Source organism: Delphinapterus leucas, chromosome 18 (genome assembly GCF_059928025.1).
Source record: "Delphinapterus leucas isolate spDelLeu-1000000601 "Yukka" chromosome 18, BTC_Dleu_Yukka2, whole genome shotgun sequence".
In the NCBI taxonomy this organism is placed as follows: domain Eukaryota; kingdom Metazoa; phylum Chordata; class Mammalia; order Artiodactyla; family Monodontidae; genus Delphinapterus; species Delphinapterus leucas.
This window is the reverse complement of record NC_143146.1, coordinates 63764969-63787141: the sequence shown is the minus strand read 5'-3', so window position 1 is coordinate 63787141 and position 22173 is coordinate 63764969. Positions and strand designations below refer to the sequence as shown.

Sequence of the window (22173 nt, the reverse complement as noted above, 5' to 3'; positions counted from 1 at the left end):
CTCCTACATTTTATACCTTAATACAAAATAAATCCTGGGCAGATGTTTTATTTAAATATAGAAAATAAATTCAAAACATAGATGAATTTTGGTGAATATATTAAAATCTTAGGTAGAGAAAGACTTTCTGACACTAAAGGCATCGATCATAAAGAAAAGGACAGATGTACTCAACTGTATGAGGATTATAAACTTCTATATAGTGAAAAGCTAGGCAACCTGGGAAAAAATACTTGCCCTATCTATGATATAAAAAGGATATATTTAACTTTTCTATCCAATGGCAGTGATAAACACCCCGATTTTAAACAGGCAAAGGTAGTTTGCAAACAATGAAATACAAGTTCTATGAAAAAAGTATAAACAAAAACAATGTCAAATGTGCATTAGAACAAACATATTTACTAACATTGAAAAGATGAGCGATGGCTAGCGTGAAAGGGGAAGAAATGTACACTGCATCTTGGTGTGGAAAGTATCAAAATCAATAGCCTCACAAACGTTCCTTTTGACACAGAATTTCCACCTCTGAGAATTTTTATTATAAAGAAATAAAATATACAGAGGTTTGGTCTCAAAGTTATTCATCATTTTTTTTTAAGAAGTCACAGCTTAAATGTCCAGAAATATCTGACAATTTAAATGAATGACAATTTAAACATCTATACCATGAAATATTATACAGCTGTCAAAAGGAATGTTGCAAATTTAAAAATCAATAAAGTCAAATACAGGCAGAACTTCAGGCAACAATAAAAAATCTGAAATTAAAAAATATATAATGTTGTAAATGTAAATGCATGGAAATATAGTCATGATATGTCACTAAGTAATAAGGTTATTTTTAAAACAATGTATGATACCATATCCATAAACAAAAAGCCTAAAGAACCTTGAAGGGCATCTATTAAACATTAGCAATGCCTATTAATGGGAGGATTTATTGCTTGTTTGTATTTTCTGATTTTCCTAATAGTGAAATTTTGTTGCTTTATTTTTGGTTTTTAGTATAAAAATTATTTATGGTGCTTTAGAGTTTTAAAATCACACTGAATAATATGTGTGTACATATTACTCCACATTTATTTTTAGTTTTTTTATTATACTACACCTAGCACCCAGTAGATAGATATTGTAGATAGCATTATTACCAGTTTACAGATAAAAGACCTAAAATTTAAGGTAGTTTAGTATTTTGCCAAGTGTCCAGTGCATATTAGATGCCAAAGCCAAGCACTGATTCCAGGTCTTACTCCAAATCTAATACCATCCCCCAGTCTGAAACACCAGTGTCTCTCACACAGGGACTATTGCAAATGCCACCCAAATCTATACCATAAGCATTTGTAATTTAAAAAACAAAACTAAACTAACACTTTTTGTTTGTAAGAAGAAGGAAATGCTTGCCTTCCTCAGTCTATTCAAATTTTGCCCCCCGCCCTGGGCAGCCTCATTGCAGAAAATATATAGTTAATATGCAGACATATCATTTAATTAAGTAGCAGAGTGAACTCTTCACTGATGGCCCATGATGAAAAAACAGAAAATGGAAATTCATGGGTAATTTGAAGAACTACTTGTATTCATTAGTCGCCCCTTTATTTTTCATGTTGTTTTTGTCTAGACACCAACAGATTACAACAGTAACCAATTCATTGCCTCTTTAGCAATACTCACTCCCCAACATTAATTCAAGTTGGTGAATGGTTAAGTAACTGGCCAAGAGAGTAGCAGAAGAAAAATTGCATGAATAATTCTGCAGTCCAGACATATGGGCTTTTCTTTGAAGTACAATTGAATTACAATATTATATTAGTTTTGGGTGTACAACATAGTGACTCAATAATTTTATAGCTTATATTCTATTTAAAGTTATTACAGAATAATGGCTATATTTCCCTGTGCTGTACAATATATCCTTGATGCTTATTTTATACACAGTAGTTTGGGGGAGGGAGACTCAGACGTATGTGATTTTAAGAAGGTATCGTGTCCCTGTCATTGAGTACAGGTAAAAATGCCTTCAGATCAGTGCAACAGGAAGTACTCTCGTGAGATTACTCAAAATTAATAAAATCCCAATGGACATTAAGAGGTCTTTAATCAGCAAAACATGTTTACTTTTGCTCTCAGTCCCATTTGCTCATAGACGAAATCAACAAAACTAAGAATCAGAACATATCCAAGAAAAATGAGAAAGGAACACAAGTGAAGAGCAAGTAGCATTCTGCAATCCTCTGTTTAGAAAGAAACTTTGTAATAAAATTAGTCTCTACTAAGGATATTTTCACATTTTCAAACTAGAAGAACACTTGTGAATATGTGGAAATATTTTTTCAAGTATGGTACTTATATACAAATTCAAATGGAATCATTTTACACCCTCCCTCCCAAACATTTTGCTATCTTTTCCATAGCTCCTTTTTTTTTCACCTCAGCATAAGCCCCATCTTCTAAAAGATAAGAAATCCGTCAACAGCTCCCTCCCTCTGAACTTCAAACTGACTTACTAATGTGAATTGAGAAGGTCAATGTCTTCATCACCATCATCGATCTTGGACAGCTGTTCCTTCATACTTTAACCGCCAACAAATGCAAAAATATATCATTAGAGATTTGCTACATGGAACAGTGATATGAAAAACTTATTTGAAGAAAAAGAATTCCTTAAATCTAAAGGAACCATGACTTAGCTCACTGGATGACCCAAACTTACAGAAAGAAATTTAGAATCATTGTCTAGAAAACTCTGTATTCCTATGGATACTTCTAAGACTGAAATTTGCAAGTCTTTCCCTCTCTGTTTCTCCCTATGTCTCTGTCTCTGCTTCTCTCTGTCTCACTCTTTCTATAAAGACAGAGATTAATAATATATAGATAGCACTGATGCAAGTAAATTATATCAGCAGCCTTGGAAGGCACCATAACTAAAAGGCAAGATATATCAAAGTAGTCAAAGACCTTTGATGTCAATTTATTTGGGTCACTGTGAAGGATTAAAAATGTACATAGCACGAAATGACTTCACTTTTTTTTGGCTGAAATTGGATACACTTGCTCTAGAACTTATAAACTGGTTGAACTCTAAAAAGCTTATATGTCAGTTATTTGGAACCTGGGTCCCTGCACCACCTACTTTTCACATACTATGGATATCGTTTTCTCCTTGAATAGGTTTCAAATCACTGCCTGAGACAAGGACTCCATAACTAATTGGGTTTCACAAATCTCAATGTCCTCCCCTTTTACCCTCTCTCTATATTTATATCTCACCTTTCATCTCTGCCTCTCAATTCACATGAGTCAGGGCTAAAGGATTAAAATGTACATAGTAAGACTCCATGTGTCTTATAGATTTATTTTTAAATGCAATTTAGCTATAATTACTCTGCAATTTAGTCGCCCTAAAAATAACATTCTAATCAGTTATTTAAAACCTGGTATTTAATTTTTCTGTAGAAATGAACTTTATATGTTGGTAATAAAAATCTTAGTCCTGTGGGAAAACTTAATAAATCAAATTTATGTACATTTCTTTACTCCCAAACCTAACCCCCAAGTGTAACACCATTTTGTGATTAAATTTACTTCAAATTCAGCTTGAGTTTGTAGGTACTCATCTCACTTGTCCTATAATTTTCTGCCTTCTCAAGTCCCTACACCACCTAGTAACTCTTCACAAATCACAGACGTCTTTCCTGCCCTTCAGACAGGGTCAAGACAAGGCAGGGGCTCCCTCCAATGTGATGGTGGGTTTGGGTTTGGGTTTGGGGCACCAGCCTCACATGGTGGCAGAGTTCTGGAAGGTGAGGGACACATCCAGGATCAGATCCATTTTTTTCTGCTGAGGGTTCCCCTCTGCTCTCTATCCACTGAGACCCTCTCCTAACTCCTATTATGATTCTGTCCTCTCTCCGGCCCACGCATGGGCAATCTGATCCTAAAGGAAAGTATCAGATAGTGGCTGCTCCTAACTAAGGGTAACAAACAGACTAGGGGTAAGAACACTCCCTTTTATGACCTGTTCTTTTTTCTCCCCCAAATAGATCCAAAAAAGAAAGAAAGAAACATATTGAGGCTGGCAAAACAAACAAAACCCTTAGATAAAGCGTCGAAGAAACTCTGTATTGCCATAGATGGTCCCCAGAATAAATTTCACAAATCTCAATATCCCCCCTTACACTATCTATATATAATTATATCTCACCTTTCATCGAAGGGTTCAACACAAGTTACTTTTTCCACCTCGCTCTGGTCATAGCTAAAGGATTATAAATGCACATGGTAAGACTTCACATCTCCCTAGACTTATTTTTAAGTGCACATTAGCTACAATTGCTCTACAATTTATAACCTAGTTGTCCTAAAAATAACATTCTAATCAGTTATTTAAAACCTGGTATTTCATTTTTCCCCTGTAAGTGAAGCTTTATACATTTGTAATGAAAATCTTAAGCCCTGGGGTGGGGGAAGTCATGAATCAAGTTTATAGACATTTCTTGACTCCTGAACCCCTTCAGGAGTACAACTTTCTCCTCGCAAAATCAGTTTCTCTCCTTTCTTGGCCCATTTTAGTAGAGCCTCACACACAAGCATTTGGATAGTTCCCTAGGGGTTTCGGTTGCATCTAAGGGTGATAAACAGATGAGTAAGAAGCACCCCTCTTATGACCTGTTTCTGTTTTATCCAACTAGATACAAAAAAAAGAAAGAAACATACTTACATAGGCTACAGTAAAAAGATTTAGAAACAATGTCAAAGACACTCTGTTATGTCATGAATACTCCTAAAAATGAACCTCCCAAATACAATCAACCTCTCTCCCCTTTCCTCTCTCTGTTTCTCTCATTCTCGCATGCTCTCTCTCTCTGCATTTATATACATATATATTTTTTTGTTGACATTTCTCTATCTTTATTTCTATCTCACGTATTAGTGGTGGGTCCATCAGGTCTTCCTGTTGTCAATTCACTCAAAGCAGTGCTAAAGGATTAAAAAGGCACAGAGTCAGACACCCTATAATTTTCTCAGTTAAACCTTCTGGTTCAAATTAGTTTAAATTAATGCTTTCACTTATAAACTAGATGACCCTTTAAAAACTGACATGTAAATCGATTGCTTGAAACCTGGTAGGTCATTTTCCCCAGAAATGAGGATTTATGTATTTGTAATGAATATCTTACACTTGTCAAAAAGGTAATGACTCAAGACTGAAGTACAGTTCTTTACTACTGAACCTGATCCAATGTGTAACAACCTTTTGGGGTGGAATTTATTTCAAATTCAACTTCAGGTTGTAGGTACCCAACTTTCTTGACCAATCTAACTTCCTGACCACGTCTGTGCTCCACAGGAAGCATGCTCGTCTTTCCTGCTCCTGACATAGGGTCAAGTAACTACAGGCCTGAGTCAGGGGCTCCATCTGATGTGGACATGGGTCTGGATTTGGGTTATCGGCCTCACATAGTAGCTGATACAATTTATTATTATTCTCCTTGCTCCAGACGGCTTTCATCTTCCCCACACCCACTCCAGGAGAGTCTCATACACAGGCAATCTGACAGTTTTCCGAGAGTTTGGCTGCTAGTAACTGAGAGTCAAGACTGGGAGTAAGAAGACTCCCTCTATGTCTTGTGCCTCTTTTTCTACCTCACTTCAAAAGACAAAGACTATTCCACATAGAATCTTACCATGAGTGGACGTTAGAAACAGTATGAAGGGAACTCTATATTCCCATGGGTGCTCCTAAGGGTGAACATCCCAAATCTCAATCTCTCTGAATATGTTATGTATGTACGTATTATACATGTATTTATTTATCATATCTTACTTTACCATGAAGAATCCTCCTGCCAATTCACTCAGGGTAGTGCTATGGTATTTTTTTGTTTTTGTGCTATGGTATTAAAAATGACATAGTAAGATACCACATGACTTCTAGACCTTTAAATTTTTAGTTCAAATTAGCTATAATTACTTTTTTTTTTTTTTTTTTGGTTGCACTGTGCATCCTGTGGGATCTTAGTTCCCCAAACAGGGATTGAACCTGGGCCCTCAGCAGTGAGAGTGTGCTGTCCTAACCACTGGACCGCCAGAGAATTCCCTGCTACAATTACACTTAAGCTTATCAACTGGTTGGCTCTTAGGAAATTCACATGTCAATCAGTTATCTGGAACTTGATATCTCATTTTTCCTAGAAATGATTCTATATACATTGTAATGAATATTTTTGACCCAACAAAAAGTTAATGACTCAAGGTTGGTTCAAGATGGCGGAGTAGAAGGACGTGCTCTCACTCCCTCTTGCACAAACACCAGAATCACAACTAACTGCTGAACAATCATCGACAGGAAGACACTGGAACTCACCAGAAAAGACACCCCACATCCAAAGACAAAGGAGACGCCACAATGAGACGATAGGAGGGGCGCAATCACAATAAAATCAAATCCCATAACTGCTGGGTGGGTGACTCACAGACTGGAGAACACTTACACCACAGAAGTCCACCCGCTGGAGTGAAGGTTCTGAGCCCCACGTCAGGCTTCCCAATCTGGGGGTCCAACAACGGGAGGAGGAATTCCTAGAGAACCAGACTTTGAAGGCTAGCGGGATTTGATTGCAGGACGTCGACAGGACTGGGGGAAACAGAGACTCCACTCTTGGAGGGCACACACAAGGTAGTGGGCACATCGGGACCCAGGGGAAGGAGCAGTGATCCCATAGGAGACTGAACCAGACCTACCTGCTAGTGTTGGAGGGTCTCCTGCAGAGGTGGGGGGCGGCAGTGGCTCACCGAGGGGACAAGGACACTGTCAGCAGAAGTGCTGGGAAGCTCTCCTTGGCGTGAGCCCTCCCAGAGTCTGCCATTAGCCCCATCAAAGAGCCCTGGTAGGCTCCAGTGTTGGTTTGCCTGAAGGCAAACAACCAACAGGGAGGGAACCAAGCCCCACCCATCAGCAGACAAGTGGATTTAAGTTTTACTGAGCTCTGCCCACCAAAGCAAAAGCCAGCTCTACCCACCACCAGTCCCTCCCATCAGGAAACTTGCACAAGCCTCTTAGATAGCCTCGTCCACCAGAGGGCAGACAGCAAAAGTAAGAACTACAATCCTGCAGCCTGTGGAACAAAACCACATTGACAGAAAGACAGACAAGATGAAAAGGCAGAGGACTATGGACTAGATGAAGGAACAAGATAAAACCCCAGAAAAACAACTAAATGAAGTGGAGATAGGCAACCTTCCAGAAAAAGAATTCAGAATAATGATGGTGAAGATGATCCAGGTCCTCGGAAACAGAATGGAGGCAAAGATCGAGAAGATGCAATAAATGTTTAACAAAGATCTAGAAGAATTAAAGAACAAACAAACAGAGATGAACAACACAATAACTGAAATGAAAACTACACTAGAAGGAATCAATAGCAGAATAACTGAGGCAGAAGAACTGATAAGTGACCTGGAAGAATGGTGGAATTCAGTGCTGTGCAACAGAATAAAGAAAAAAGAATGAAAAGAAACGAAGACAGCCTAAGAGACCTCTGGGACAACATTAAACGCAGCAACATTCGCATTATATGGGGTCCCAGAAGGAGAAGAGAGAAAGGACCAGAGAAAATATTTGAAGAGATTATAGTTGAAAACTTCCCTAACATGAGAAAGGAAATAGCCACCCAAGTCCAGGAAGCACAGAGAGTCCCATACAGGATAAACCCAAGGAGAAACACACCGAGACACGTAGTAATCAAATTGGCAAAAATTAAAGACAAAGAAAATTTATTGAAAGCAGCAAGGGAAAAACAACAAATAACATACAAGGGAACTCCCATAAGGTTAACAGCTGTTTTCTCAGCAGAAACTCTACAAGCCAGAAGGGAGTGGCATGATATACTTAAAGTGATGAAAGGGAAGAACCTACAACCAAGATTGTTCTACCCAGCAAGGGTCTCATTCAGATTCGACGGAGAAATCTGAAGCTTTACAGACAAGCAAAAGCTAAGAGAATTCAGCACCAACAAACCAGCTCTACAACAAATGCTAAAGGAACTTCTCTAAGTGGGAAACACAAGAGAAGAAAAGGATCTACAAAAACAAATCCAAAACAATTAAGAAAATGGTCATAGGAACATACATATCGATAATTACCTTAAATGTGAATGGATTAAATGCTCCAACCAAAAGACACAGTCTCGCTGAATGGATACAAAAACAAGATCCATATATATGCTATCTACAAGAGACCCACTTCAGACCTAGGGACACATTCAGACTGAAAGTGAGGGGATGGAAAAAGATATTCCATGCAAATGGGAATCAAAAGAAAGCTGGAGTAGCAATACTCAGATAAAATAGACTTTAAAATAAAGAATGTTACAAGAGACAAGGAAGGACACTACATAATGTTGATCCCTCACACAGGGTCAACAACTGCAGGCCTGAGGCAGTGATGGCTCCAGCCACTTCCACTGCCATCATGGGTTTGGGTTTGAGGACCCTTACGTAGTGGCAGAGCTCTGGAGGGTGTGGGACAGATCTAGGGTCTGTTAGCTCCATTCCCTTCTGTTAAGGGCTCATCTCTTCCCAGGCCACTGCTAGCCTTCCCCTTGTTTCCAAATATGAATCTCTCCTCATTTGTCCCACATTGTAGGCTGAACACCGTCCCACTAAAATTCATATGGTGAAGTCTTATCCCCTTTAACTCAGAATGTGACCTTATGAAAAGTAGCATTGTTGCAGAGGTAATTAGTCAAGATGTGGTCCTACTGGTTAGGGTGGGTTCCTAATCCAATATGACTGATGTCCTTACACAAAAGTAAAGAATGCCATGTGAAGTTGAAAGCAGAGATTGGAGCGATTGACAGCAGCCACCAGAAGCTAGGAGGGAGGCATGGAAGAGATTCTTCCTCACAGCTCTCAGAAGAAACCAACCCTGCCAACATCCTGATACCAACTTCTAGCCTTGAGGATTGAGACAAATTTTTGTTGTTTAAACCACTAGATTTGTGATATTTTGTTACAGCAGCTCTAGCAAACTAATACAACCCATTCTAGCAGAGTCTCACACAGGCAATCTAACAGGTTTCTAAGAGTTTTGGCTACTAGTCACTCAGATGGGAGTAAGTCTCCCTCTTCTGATCTGTTTCTCTTTTATCCAACTAGATCAAAAAAAAGAATGTTACATACAGAACATGCCAACATTTTAGAAAAAGCATACAAGAAACTTAGTATTAAATATCTCTGTATGTGCATCTTTACATATCTATCTATCTGTATATAATCTCACCTTTCAGTGATGGCTTCCTTACTGGTTACAGATATCAATTCATTCGGCTCATAGCTTAAGGATTAAAATGTACAGAAACATCATGTGATTTCAGACTTACTTTTTTCATTCAAATTAGCTAAGTTGTAGAGAGAGAAACAAATTTTCAATTATGAATTGAAAATTACAAATTCACGCGTAATTTGGTTATTTGGAAATACGTATTTCATTTTACCCTAGAAATGTGGCTTTACATGGTGGCAATGAAATTCCTAGGCCTGTAAAAGAATCCTTACTGGATCAAGATTTAAAAACATTTCTTTACTTCTGAACCTAATCCCAAGGTGTAACTGGTTTTTGTGTTTGCAATTATTTCAAATTCAACTGTAGTTTGCAGGTACCATCCCTCATACGGTATTATTAGTATTATTCACTATAGTCACCATGCTGTACATTACATCCCCAGGGTGACTTATTTTATAACTGGAAGTTTGTACCTTTTGACTTCCCTCACCCATTTCACCCACCCCCTACGCAGCCCTCACCCCCCATTTCTGGAAACCACCAATCTTTTCTCTTATTTATGACCTTTTTTTAAGATTTCACATACAAGTGAGCTCATATGATATTTATCTTTCTCTAACTTATTTCACTTAGTGTAAATGTCCACAAGTTCTACCCATGCTGTTACAAATAGCAAGATTTCATTCTTTTTTTTATGGCTGAATATATTCCATTGTATACATATATACCACAACTTCTTTATCCATTCATTGGTCAATGGACACGTTGTCGCCATGTCTTGGCTACTGTAAATAATGCAATGAACACGGGGGTGCAAATGTCTTTTCAAGTTAGTGTTTTCAATTTCTTCAGATAAATACTCAGAAGCGGAATTGCTGGGTCATATGACAATTCTATTTTTAATTTTTTGAGAAATTTCCATAGTGTTTTTCATAGTGGCTGTAACAATTTACATTCCTACCAACAGTGCACAAGCCTTCCCTTTTCTCCACATCCTTGTCAACACTTGTTATTTTTTATCTTTCTGACAATGCCATTCTATACATACATATTTTTAAAATTTATTTTATTTATATTTATTTTTTTGGCTGCATTGGGTCTTTGTAGCTGCACGCGGGTTTTCTCTAGTTGTGGTAAACGGGGTCTACTCTTTGTTGCAGTGCGCGGGCTTCTCATTGCAGTGGCTTCTCTTGTTGAGCACGGGCTCTAGGCATGTGGGCTTCAGTAGTTGTGGAACATGGGCTCAGTGGGTGTGGCTCGCGGGCTCTAGAGCGCAGGCTCAGTAGTTGTGGCGCATGGGCTTAGTTGCTCCACAGCATGTGGGATCTTCCTGGACCAGGGCTTGAACCTGTGTCCCCTGCATTGGCAGGCGGATTCTTAACCACTGTGCCACCAGGGAAGCCCAACAATGCCATTCTAACAGGCATGAGGTGATATTCCTTTGTGGTTGTAAATTTTTTTAAATAGTTTATTTTTTAGAACAAGTTTAGGTTTATAGAAAAATTAAGCAGGAAATAGAGAGAGTTCCATATACCTCCTTCTCCCTAACAGTTTCTCCTATTATTAATATCTTGCATTCGTCTGGTACATCTGTTACAACTGATGAACCAATATCGATCTGTTATTGTTAACTAATGTCCATAGCTGAAACTGGTGTTCACCCTTTGTGTTGTACAGGTCTACTGATTTTGCCAAATGCATAACGCCATGTATCCACCATTACAGCATCATACTGAATTGTTGCCCTGCCCTAAGCATCTCCTGTGCTCTGCCTATTCATCCCTCTGCCCCCCCAATCCCGACTCCTAATATTTTTTACTGTCTCTATAGTTTTACCTTTGCCACAGGTGTCATATAGTTGGAATCACATAGTATGTAGCCTTTTCAGACTGATTTCTTTCACTTAGCACTTATGCATTTAAGGTTCCTCTGTTTCTTTGTATGGCTTGATAGCTCATTTCTTTTAATTGTGAAATAATTTTCCATTATATATAGCTATCACAGTTTGTTTTTCTATTCATCTATGACATCTTGGTTGCTTCCAGTTTTTGGCAATTATCAGTAAAGCTACTAAAATAGTTGTGTGCAGGTGTTTGTGTAGACAAGTTTCCAAAGCATTTGGAGCATAATTTCTGAATCATATGGCAAGACTACATTTTGCTTTGTAAGACACTGCCAAACTGCCTTCCAAAGTGGCTGCACCAGTTTGCACTGCCACCAGCAGTGAATGAAGTTTCCTGCTGTCCACACCCTCACTGTCATTTGGTGTGGTCAGTGTCCCAGATTTTGACCATTTTAAGAGGCATGCAACGAAATTTGTTTTAATTTGCAATTCCTGAGTGACATGTGATGTTGAGCATCTTCTCATATGCTTATTTGCCACCTGTGTATTTTCTTTGGTGAGGTGTCTGTTCACATCTTTTGCCCATTTTTTTAATTGGATAATTCATTTTCTGATGAGTTTTAAGAGTTTTGTTTAATTTGGATAGCCGTCCTTTATCAGATGTGTCTTTTGCAAATAATTTCTACTAGTCTGTGACTGACTTGTCTTCTCATTCTCTTAACAAGATCTTTCACAAAGCAGAAGTTTTTAATTCAAATGAAGCTCAAGTTATCACTTTTCTTTCGTAATCCTGATTTTGGTGTTGTATCTAAAAGTCATTACTAAACTAAAGGTCATCCACCTTTTCTCCTGTGTTACCTTCTAGGAGTTTTAGAGATTTGCATTTTATGTTTAGGTCTGTGATATAATTTTTGTGAAGCATGTAAGATCTGTGTCTAGATTATTTTTTGCATGTGGATGTCCAGTTGTTCCAGCATGATTTGTTGAAAAACTATCCTTTCTCCACTGTCGTACCTTTGCTCCTTCATCAAAGACCAGTTGTCTATATTTGTGTGGGCCAGTTTCTGGGTTCTCTATTCTATTCCTTTGATCTATTTGTTTATTCTTTAACCATCACCACATGTCTTGATTACTGTAGCTTTACACTAAGACTTAAGTTGGGTATTGTCAGTCCTCTGACTTTACTCTTCCTCAATAGTGTGTTGGCTATTCTGGGTCTTTTGCCTTCCCATATAAACTTTAGAATCAGTTTGCCAATATCCCCAAAATAACTTTCTGGGATTCTGATTCAGATTGCATTGAATCTACAATTTGAAAGAATTCAACATCTTTACGACATTGAGGCTTCCTACACATGAACGCAAAGTCTCTGCCATTTATTTAGTTCATTAATTTCATTCATAAGAATTTCTTAGTTTTCCTGAGATAGATCTTGTACATTTTGTTGGATAAATACTTAGGTATAAATCTATTTTGGGGGTCCTAATTTAAATGGTGTTGTCCTTCTAATTTCAAATTCCTCCTGTTCATTATTGGCGTATGGGGAAGTTATCAGCTTTTGTATATTACGCAGTTATACAAGGTTACAGGACAGAAGCTTAATAAGCCCAGTTTTTTTTTTAATTGATTCTGTTGGATTTTCTTCATAGACAATCATGTCATAGGTGAACAAAGACATTTAATTGTTTCCATTGCAATCTGCACACTTTTATTGCCTTCTCATTGCTCATTACTATAATCCCTCTTAGGATTTACAGTATGATGTTGAAAAGGAGTGATACTGGGGGGACATCCTTGCCTTGTACCTGGTCTTCACAGAAAAGCTTCGAGTTTCTCACCATCAAGTATGATGCTAGCTGTAGGGGGTTTATGGCTGCTCTTTATCAAGTTGAGAACGTTGCCCTCCATTCCTAGTTTGCCAAGTTGTTTTGTTTTTTTTTTTAAATCATGAATGAGTGTAAGATTTTGCCAAATGCTTTTTCTGCATCAATCAATTTTTCTTCTTTAGCCTGTTGATGTGATGGATTACACTAACCAATTTTCAAATATTGAACTGGCCTTGCCTATCTGAGATAAATCCCACTTGGTCTGGGTATATAATTTTTTACATACAGTGTAGGATTCAATTGGCCAGTATTTTGTTTAGAATGTTTGCTTCTATGTTCTGTGCTTTTATTTTTTGGTAACATTTTTGTCTGGTTTATGGTAATGCTGACTTCAGAGAATGAGTTAGGAAGTGGTCTCTCTGCTTTTATTCTCTGGAACAGTTTAGAGAATTGACATCATTTCTTCCTTAAATGTTTGGTGGAACGTTGACCATTGACCAGTGAAACCACCTAGGCCTAGTGTCTGTTTTGGAAGGTTTAATTATTGATTCCATTTCTTTAACAGATACAGGTCTATTCAGATGATCTATTCCTCCTTGTAGGAGTTTTGGTAGTATCTTTTAAAGCATTACTCCATTTCATGTAAGCTATCAACTTTGTGGGCTTGGAGTTGTTCATAATATTCCTTTATTATCCCTTCAATGTCCATATGATCAGTCATGATAACCCCCATTTCATTTCTGACATTAGCAATTTGTGTCTTCTGACTCTTGTTCCTGTTAGCCTGGCCAAAGAGATATCAATTTTATTGATCTTTTCAAAGAAGAAGCTTTTGGCTTTGTTGATTTTCTCTATTGTTTTCTTGCCTTCAATTTCATTGATTTCTGCTCTTTTATTATCTCTTTTCTTCTGCTTTTTTAGGTTTATATTGGTCTTTTTTCCCTTTTGTTTCCTAAGCTGGAAGCTTATTGATTTTAGATCTTTCTTTAATATATGCATTCAAGGCTGTAAATTTCCCTCTAAGCACTGCTTTTGCTGCATCCTACAAATTTTGATAGTTTGTATTTCCATTTTCATTCAGTTCAAAAGACTTTAAAATTTCTCTTGAGACTTCTACTTTGACCCATGTGTTATTGAGAAGTACACTGTTTAACCTTCAAGGATTTGGGGACTTCCGAGCTATCTTTCTGTTACTGACTTCTAGTTTAACTCTACTGTGGTCTGACAGCAAATTTTGTATGATTCCTACTCTTTTAAATTTGCTAAGGTGTGTTTTATGTCCCAGGATGTGATCTATACTGGTGAATGTTTCATATGAGCTTGAGAAGAATATATATTCCGCTCTTGTTAAATGAGCTCTTCTATAAATGTCAATTAGGTCCAGTTGATTGAAGGTGCTGTTCAGTGCCACTATATCTTTACTTTCCATAGTTTTCCCTTTTCTTCATGTGTCAGTATAAACCCTATCTTCCCAATGATAAGAGATCCACCAACAGTTCCCTCCTTTCAAACTTCACACTGACTTATCATATGAATTAACAAAGTTAACATCTTTATTACCACCATCGACCCTCAAGAATTGTTCTATTTTACTTCACTAGTATGCAGAAATTTATCATTAGTGATATTCTGTATGGAATAGTGATATAAAGCGTTTATCTGAACAATAAGGATTCCGTGAGTCTAAAAAACATAGTAAACATAACTCACTGCAATTCCTGTTTTTAGAAAGAATTTTAGATCATTGTCCAGAAAATTCTGCATTGCCATGGATAATCCCGAGACCAAATTTCTCCACTTCACTTCCCCTGGCCCCCCACCCCTCAATATACACCTCACCTTTCACAGGTGGCTCCGTCACAGATTCCTGATGTCACTTCATATGGGTCATTTCTAAGGAATTAAAAACACACGGTCAAACTCCAAATGACTTCATAGAGTTAATTAGTTACAAGTAGTCTTCGATTTTTAAACTGGTTGGACCCTAAAAATCTACATGGAAGTTGCTTATTTGGCAATCAGTATTTCAATTTTCCCAAGAAATAGGGCTTTATTAGTTGTAATGAAGACCTTACGCCTGTCCAAGAAGACTGACAAACCCAGAAAAGTACAATTCTTGATTTCTAAACCTAACTCTCATGTGTAACTGCACTGAGGTTGCATTTACTTCAAAATTCAACTTCAGCCTGTAGATCTACAAACTTCCAGCCCCTTCTAACTTCCCGATTATCCTTCCCTTCCCTGCAGCCCTACGTTTCTTGTACTATGTACTCCTTTGCTGTTCCCCAGTTTGGTTCAAAGAACAACAAGCCCGAGGCAGGGGCTCTCTCCAATATGATGGTGGGTTTACACTTGGGACACCAGCTTTAGATGGTAGCAGAGCTCTGGAGGGTGAGGGCCAGAGCTGAGATGGAGCAGGGCTGCTCTCTTCTGCCCCATCCTTCCTCCTTTCCTGGCCCATGCTAGCAGAGACACACACAGACATTCTGAGAGTTTCCTAAGAGTTCTGGCTACTAGTTACTAAAGGTCACAAAGAGACTATGAGTAAGGATTCTCCCACTTATGACCTCTTCTTTTTTCCATCTAGACCCCAAAAGAAAGTTACCTATAGAAGCTTCCAGTCTCTTATGGAAAGAGACCTCCCTTTGCGGTCAGCGCTCCCGATACCTTTCACCACCCACATCAGTCAACTCACCCCTTTTCAACGTCGTCAGAGGAGCCTAAAGAGGCATCCATAACTCTGCCAAAGAGTAAAAATCATACAAAAAATACGTCAGACAGTTTGGAAGGCGATTAGTTTCTTTTTCCCAATAGAATTTCAAGACATGAAAAGTAAAATCATGAATATGGGAAAAACCTAAATAAACCGTTTGAGTACAGCACTGGGCTCTCTGAGACAGCCTCTGGGCTGTGTGTGTGTTTGTGAATCCACTGGAGAGCGAGGGAAAGAAGCAAAGGAGATGTAGCATTCATTATTAAACCTCCTTTCTCCTTCCCCATTTTGCCAACCATGCACACACTCTGGAATCAATTTGGGAAACACGAAAGAGCCGAGAGTATAGGGACGAGGAGGTGGATGAAGGGTTACAGGAAAAAAAAAAAAAAAAAAGAAAATGCCAGAACAACGAATATTCCAACGCCAAGGACTAGTCACTTGTCATCATTCAGTAGAGAGGAAACAGGTAGGTCGATCAAGGGTGGCCTATATAATATTTAAAATTTTTTTTCTGAACTAGAAGTAGAGCATGTTTAGCATGATTCCTTGTTATTTTTCTCTGAATTTATTTCAAAAAGATATTTGGTTATATTATCCAAAACCAAGACTCCCCACCACCAAATCACTGGCTTGGATAATTTAATCTCTCTACAACTCAATTTCCTCAGCTGTAAAATAAGACACATAAAAATGCACTTTGCATCCGTCAACCTCATAAGATCATGCTGAATATTCACCATTTCACAAATATTATTGGTTTTTAGGCGGCCTGCCTTCTTCATCAAATGTTATGCCTCAAAACATCAGTACAGGAAAACAATATAAACTGATACATATTTTAAATTTCAAAAACACTTCAAGATTCTCAGAGTAATTCCCTGGGAAATCTTGGGTTCCTATCCAAGATGAGAAATAGCCTTCCTCCCAAAACTATAAAAGATGAATGGAAGTATGGATTCCAAGAAATAACACAAAACTGGAAGACTCTAAAGAGTCGACCCTTAACTGGTGGACAGACTGAGGAAAAGGGCTGCCAAGGGCAGCCTGGAGGGGCTCAGTGGGAGGGGAAATTTTAAGCTCGGTTCCTGCCTTTCCCTTGAGTTGCTTGGAGACAGTAAGTGCCTCTTCAGTAGAACCCAGTAGCAACTACCCAGATGTAGTTAGGATAAAGTTAGGGTAGGATTAGGTTAGCTGATGAAAACAGGAAAGGGCTGAAGAGCAATCCTTGGGCCTTCACTCATCCACGCCCCATCTCCAAAGCCCCAGGTGACAACCTAGGGCGACTGTCTCCCCCAATGCTGCCTTGCCCAGGAGCTGAAAGGCGACATACCCTGATCAGAGGATTTGCCTGGTCACAGTGTTTCATGGTTCCCGAGACTCTCTGTGCCCAGGCTCATCACCTCCACTCATGTTAAACTTACTGAGGAAAACACACCCTGGATCTTAGCTTTCAACAAGAGTGACATTATAACATGTCATCCAAGCCAGGATACTTTTGAAAGTGACAAGAATGCGCTGTTGGGCTTCCCCAGTGGCGCAGTGGTTGAGAGTCCGCCTGCCGATGCAGGGGACACGGGTTCGTGTCCTGGTCCGGGAAGATCCCACATGCCGTGGAGCGTCTGGGCCCGTTAGCCATGGCCGCTGAGCCTGCGCGTCCAGAGCCTGTGCTCCGCAACGGGAGAGGCCACAACAGTGAGAGGCCCGCGTACCGCAAAAAAAAAAAAAAAAAAAAAAGAGTGCGCTATTAATAATTATGCTGAGACGGTCCCCAACCTTCAGCTCTTTCCTAATACAAGTTACCAGACAGAGGGGCCAATGGGCACAAGGAATGTGAACTCACAAGTCAAAATAGATACCTGAGGAGTACGACTCCTGAAAAATACAACAAACTGAACATCATATACCATCTGAAGCAGAACCATTGCAACACAATGACTAAGATATTTTTTCTAATTAAAAAAACATTTTTATTGGAGTATAGTTGCTTTACAATATTGTGTTAGTTTCTACTGTACAGCAAAGTGAATCAGCTATATGTATACATATAGCCCCTCTTTTTTGGATTTCCTTCTCATTTAGGTCACCACAGAGCACTGAGTAGAGTCCCCAGGGCTATACAGTAGGTTCTTGTTAGTTATCTTCTTTACACAGAGTATCAAGAGTGTATATATGTCAACTAAATCTCCCAATTCATCCCACCCCCGCTTTCCCCCTTGGTATCCATACATTTGTTCTCTACATCTGTGTCTCTATTTCTGCTTTGTAATAAGATTATCTACACCAATTTCTTCAGATTCCACATGTATGTGTTAACATACAATATTTGTTTTTCTCCTTCTGACTTACTTCAATCTGTATGACAGTCTCTAGGTCCATCTATGTCTCTACAAATGACCCAATTTCGTTCCTTTTCATGGCTGAGTAATATTCCACTGCATATATGTTCCTCACCTTCTTTATCCATTCCTCTGCTGATGGACATTTAGGTTGCTTCCATATCCTGGCTATTATAAAGAGTGCTGCAATGAATATTGGGGCACATGTGTCTTTTTGAATTATGCTTTTCTCTGGGTGTATGCCCCGTAGTGGAATTGCTAGGTCATATGGTAGTTCTATTTTTAGTTTTTTAAGGAATCTCCATACTGTTCTCCATAGTGGCTCTATCAATTTACATTCCCACCAACAGTGCAAGAGGGTTCCCTTTTCTCCACACCCTCTCCAGCATTTATTGTTTGTAGATTTTTTGGTGATGGCCATTCTGACCTGTGTGATACCTCGCTGTGGTTTTGATTTGCATTTCTCTAATAATTAGTGACGTTGAGCAGCTTTTCATGTGCCTCTTGGCCATCTGTATGTCTTCTTTATAGAAACGTTGATTCCTAACTAATCACTGAACCAAAAGTAAACAAAATGACTCCCTCTTGCGAGAACACCAGAATCACAACTAACTGCTGGACAATCATCCACAGGAAGACACTGGAACTCACCAAAAAAGACAACCCACATCCAAAGACAAAGGAGAAGACACAATGAGATGATAGGAAGGGTGCAATCACAATAAAATCAAATCCCATAACTGCTGGGTGGGTGACTCACAGACTGGAGAACACTTACACCACAGAAGTCCACCCGCTGGAGTGAAGGTTCTGAGCCCCACGTCAGGCTTCCCAATCTGGGGGTCCGGCAACGGGAGGAGGAATTCCTAGAGAATCAGACTTTGAAGGCTAGCGGGATTTGATTGCAGGACGTCGACAGGACTGGGGGAAACAGAGACTCCACTCTTGGAGCGCACACACAAGGTAGTGTGCACATCGGGCCCCAGGGGAAGGAGCAGTAACCCCTGGGAAGACTGAACCAGACCTACGTGCTAGTGTTGGAGGGTCTCCTGCAGACGTGGGGGGTGGCTGTGGCTCACCGTGGGGACAAGGACACTGGCAGCAGAAGTTCTGGGAATCACTCCTTAGCATGAGCCCTCCTGGAGCCCACCATTAGCCCCACCAAAGAGCCTATAGCCTCCAGTGCTGGATCGCCTCAGGCCAAACAATCAACAGGGAGGAAACTAAACCCCACCCATCAGCAGACAAGCAGAGTAAAGTTTTACTGAGCTCCACCCACCACCAGTCCCTCCCATTAGGAAGCCTGCACAAGCCTCTTAGATAGCCTCATCCACTGGAAGGCAGACAGCAGAAGCAAGAAGAACTACAGTCCTGCAGCCTAGGGAATGAAAACCACGTTCACAGAAAGATAGACAAAATGAAAAGGCAGAGGGCTATGTACCAGATGAAGGAACAAGATAAAACCCCAGAAAAACAACTAAATTAAGTGGAGATGGGCAACCTTCCAGAAAAAGAATTCAGAATAGTGATAGTGAAGATGATCCAGGACCTCGGAAAAAGAATGGAGGCAAAGATCGAGAAGATGCAAGAAATGTTTAACAAAGACCTAGAAGAATTAAAGAAAAAACAAACAGAGATGAACAAAACATCTGTATGTCTTCTTCAGAGAAATGTCTGTTTAGATCTTCTGCCCATTTTTGGATTGGGTTGTTTGTTTTTGATATTGAGCTGCATGAGTCGCTTGTATATTTTGGAGATGAATCCTTTGTTGTTTGCTTCATTTGCAAGTATTTTCTCCCATTCTGAGGGTTGTCTTTTTGTTCTGTTTATAGTTTTCTTTGCTGTGCAAAAGCTTTTAAGTTTCATTAGGTCCCATTTGTTTATTTTTGTTTTTATGCTCATTACTTTAGGAGGTGGGTCAAAAAGGATCTTGCTATGATTTATGTCAAAGTGTGTTCTTCCTATGTTTTTCTCTAAGAGTTTTATAGTGCCTGGCCTTACATTTAGGTCTTTAATCCATTTTGAGGGTTTTTTTGTGTATGGTGTTAGGGAGTGTTCTAATTTCATTCTTTTACATGTAGCTGTCCAGTTTTCCCAGCACCACTTGTTAAAGAGGCTGTCTTTTCTCCATTGTATATTCTAGCCTCCTTTGTCATAGATTAGGTGACCATATGTCCGTGGGTTTATCTCTGGGCTTTCTATCCTGTTCCATTGATCTATATTTCTGTTTTTGTGTCAGTACCATACTGTCTTGATTACTGTAATAAGATTTTTAAATACACATGAGAAGCACACTTAATGATAAATGAGAAGATGTTAGTAACATGAAATGAGAATAAGAAACCATAAGGAAAAAACCCAAGAGGAAATCTTAAGTGTAAAAGTATAATTGTTGAAATAAAGAATCCATTCATGGGATAAAGAGTAGTTTGGGTACATGTGAAAAGCAAATTAGAGTTGGAAGATGAGATTGAGAAACTCTCCCAGAAAATAGAAAAGAATAGAGAGGGCTTCCCTGGTGGCACAGTGGTTAAGAATCCGCCTGTCAATGCAGGGGACACGGGTCTAGCCCTGGTCCAGGAAGATCCCACATGCTGCAGAGCAACTAAGCCTGTGTGCCACAACTACTGAGCCTGCACTCTAGAGCCCACGAGCCACAACTACTGAGCCCGCGTGCCACAACTACTGAAGTCCGCGGGCCTAGAGCCTGTGCTCCACAACAAGAGAAGCCACCACAATGAGAAGCCCACACACCACAACAAAAAGTAGCCCCTGGTTGCCACAACTAGAGAAAGCCCGCGTGCAGCAACGAAGACCCAACACAGCCAAAAATAAATTTATTTAAAAAAAGAATATAGAGGGAGAACATACAAAACAAAAGCCAATTGATATGGAGTATAAAATCATATCTAACATCTGGATTCACAAGAGGGAAGAGATATGGGAACATATGTATATGTATAACTGATTCACTTTGTTATAAAGCAGAAACTAACACACCACTGTAAAGCAATTATACTCCAATAAAAAAAATCTGGATTATAGACATCTGAGAATAAATGAGAAAAAATGGAAAAGAAAAAGCTGAAAAAAATAAGGATGAAATTTCCAATATTAAAGAAATATCACAAAGTGATCTTTCACCTTACAAACATTTAAATGGTCTTTACTAAGGGCCAGGCATTGTGCTGATGCTTCACAAATACTACTTCAGTTGCTCATTACGTTCCTCGAGATACTTACTATTATTCATTTTCACCAGTTCACAGATCCTGAATATTTTTGTATTTCTAATATCCATCATGCCGATTTGTAAACCACTAATCTCACTAATAAAAATGCATTTGTGACCTTCACTGTGGTAATTAGCAACATTTCAGGTGTTGACGGAGATGTGAAAACTGAAGCCCTTGTAGTGGCCGTCCCTGGAAAATGGTCACCACCCATGGACAGAACATCCTCCATTAGGGCAACCAGCCACTGCTAAAGGACAAGTTTAAAGGGACCATGACTGTCACATGCATACTATTACTGACATACTGCCTAACCTGTAGTATTTAAGGAAATTACAGGCAAAAAACAAGGGCTTTAAATTTGGAGTTTGCTAATTTCATTTGCATACAGCTTACATTTATTATGAAAGAAGGTACACGTGTATTCCCCCCATTCTGTTAACCAAGGCTGAGAATTATGCTTAAAATTCAGTAAATTTGAATCTTATCACTTACTTATTTTTTTGATGCATGAACCAGGCATATAAAGAACTCTTCTTTAATCTCTGCATGGTTTGTTTTGTTGTTGAATTTAATCTACAATTAATCTAAGAAAAGGAAAAGCATGTATGCATTATATATTCGATACGTTTAAAACACATATGATGTCCCCCCAGTTAGAAAGTCACACATATGGATCAGCATTTCCAAAGTCTTGACTCCGCAAACATAAAATCTGCAATACTGTGCAATTTTATCAATCCTGTGAAACATGCATTTTAGCTCAAGAAACAGAGAAAAACATTTTTTGTGTGTTCAATAAAATTTAAGTTTAGCTCAAGCACAGGACTCTAAAGATTACCCACTTGCTAGACAGGACCCAGGAAGTGAAACAAAACCCACTGCAAACCAATTTTACATCATCGTAGTGACTTATGATATTTCCATCCT

General features: G+C 38.9%; 1 protein-coding gene across 2 annotated transcripts in view; it reads right to left on the bottom strand.

Annotated features, from left to right (window-relative positions):
* LOC111175271 (phosphatidylinositol 3,4,5-trisphosphate 3-phosphatase TPTE2-like) overlaps positions 1-21822 on the bottom strand; it is an 85057-nt gene extending 63235 nt beyond the window's left edge. Inside the window, exons 1-8 of one of the 2 annotated variants that reach the window (XM_089899644.1) lie at positions 21739-21822; positions 15654-15698; positions 14798-14851; positions 9287-9340; positions 4930-4983; positions 4208-4261; positions 3274-3309; positions 2511-2576 (exon numbers count right to left, since the gene is read on the bottom strand). In XM_089899644.1, coding sequence (XP_089755770.1) covers positions 2511-2576; positions 3274-3309; positions 4208-4261; positions 4930-4983; positions 9287-9340; positions 14798-14851; positions 15654-15698; positions 21739-21794 — 419 coding nt within the window. In that variant the 5' untranslated portion in view covers positions 21795-21822. Of the gene's footprint in view, positions 1-2510; positions 2577-3273; positions 3310-4207; positions 4262-4929; positions 4984-5830; positions 5891-9286; positions 9341-14797; positions 14852-15653; positions 15699-21738 lie in introns of those variants that run through there. The other variant, XM_089899645.1, reaches the window with a different exon arrangement.
* Between the last annotated feature and the right edge of the window lie 351 nt (positions 21823-22173).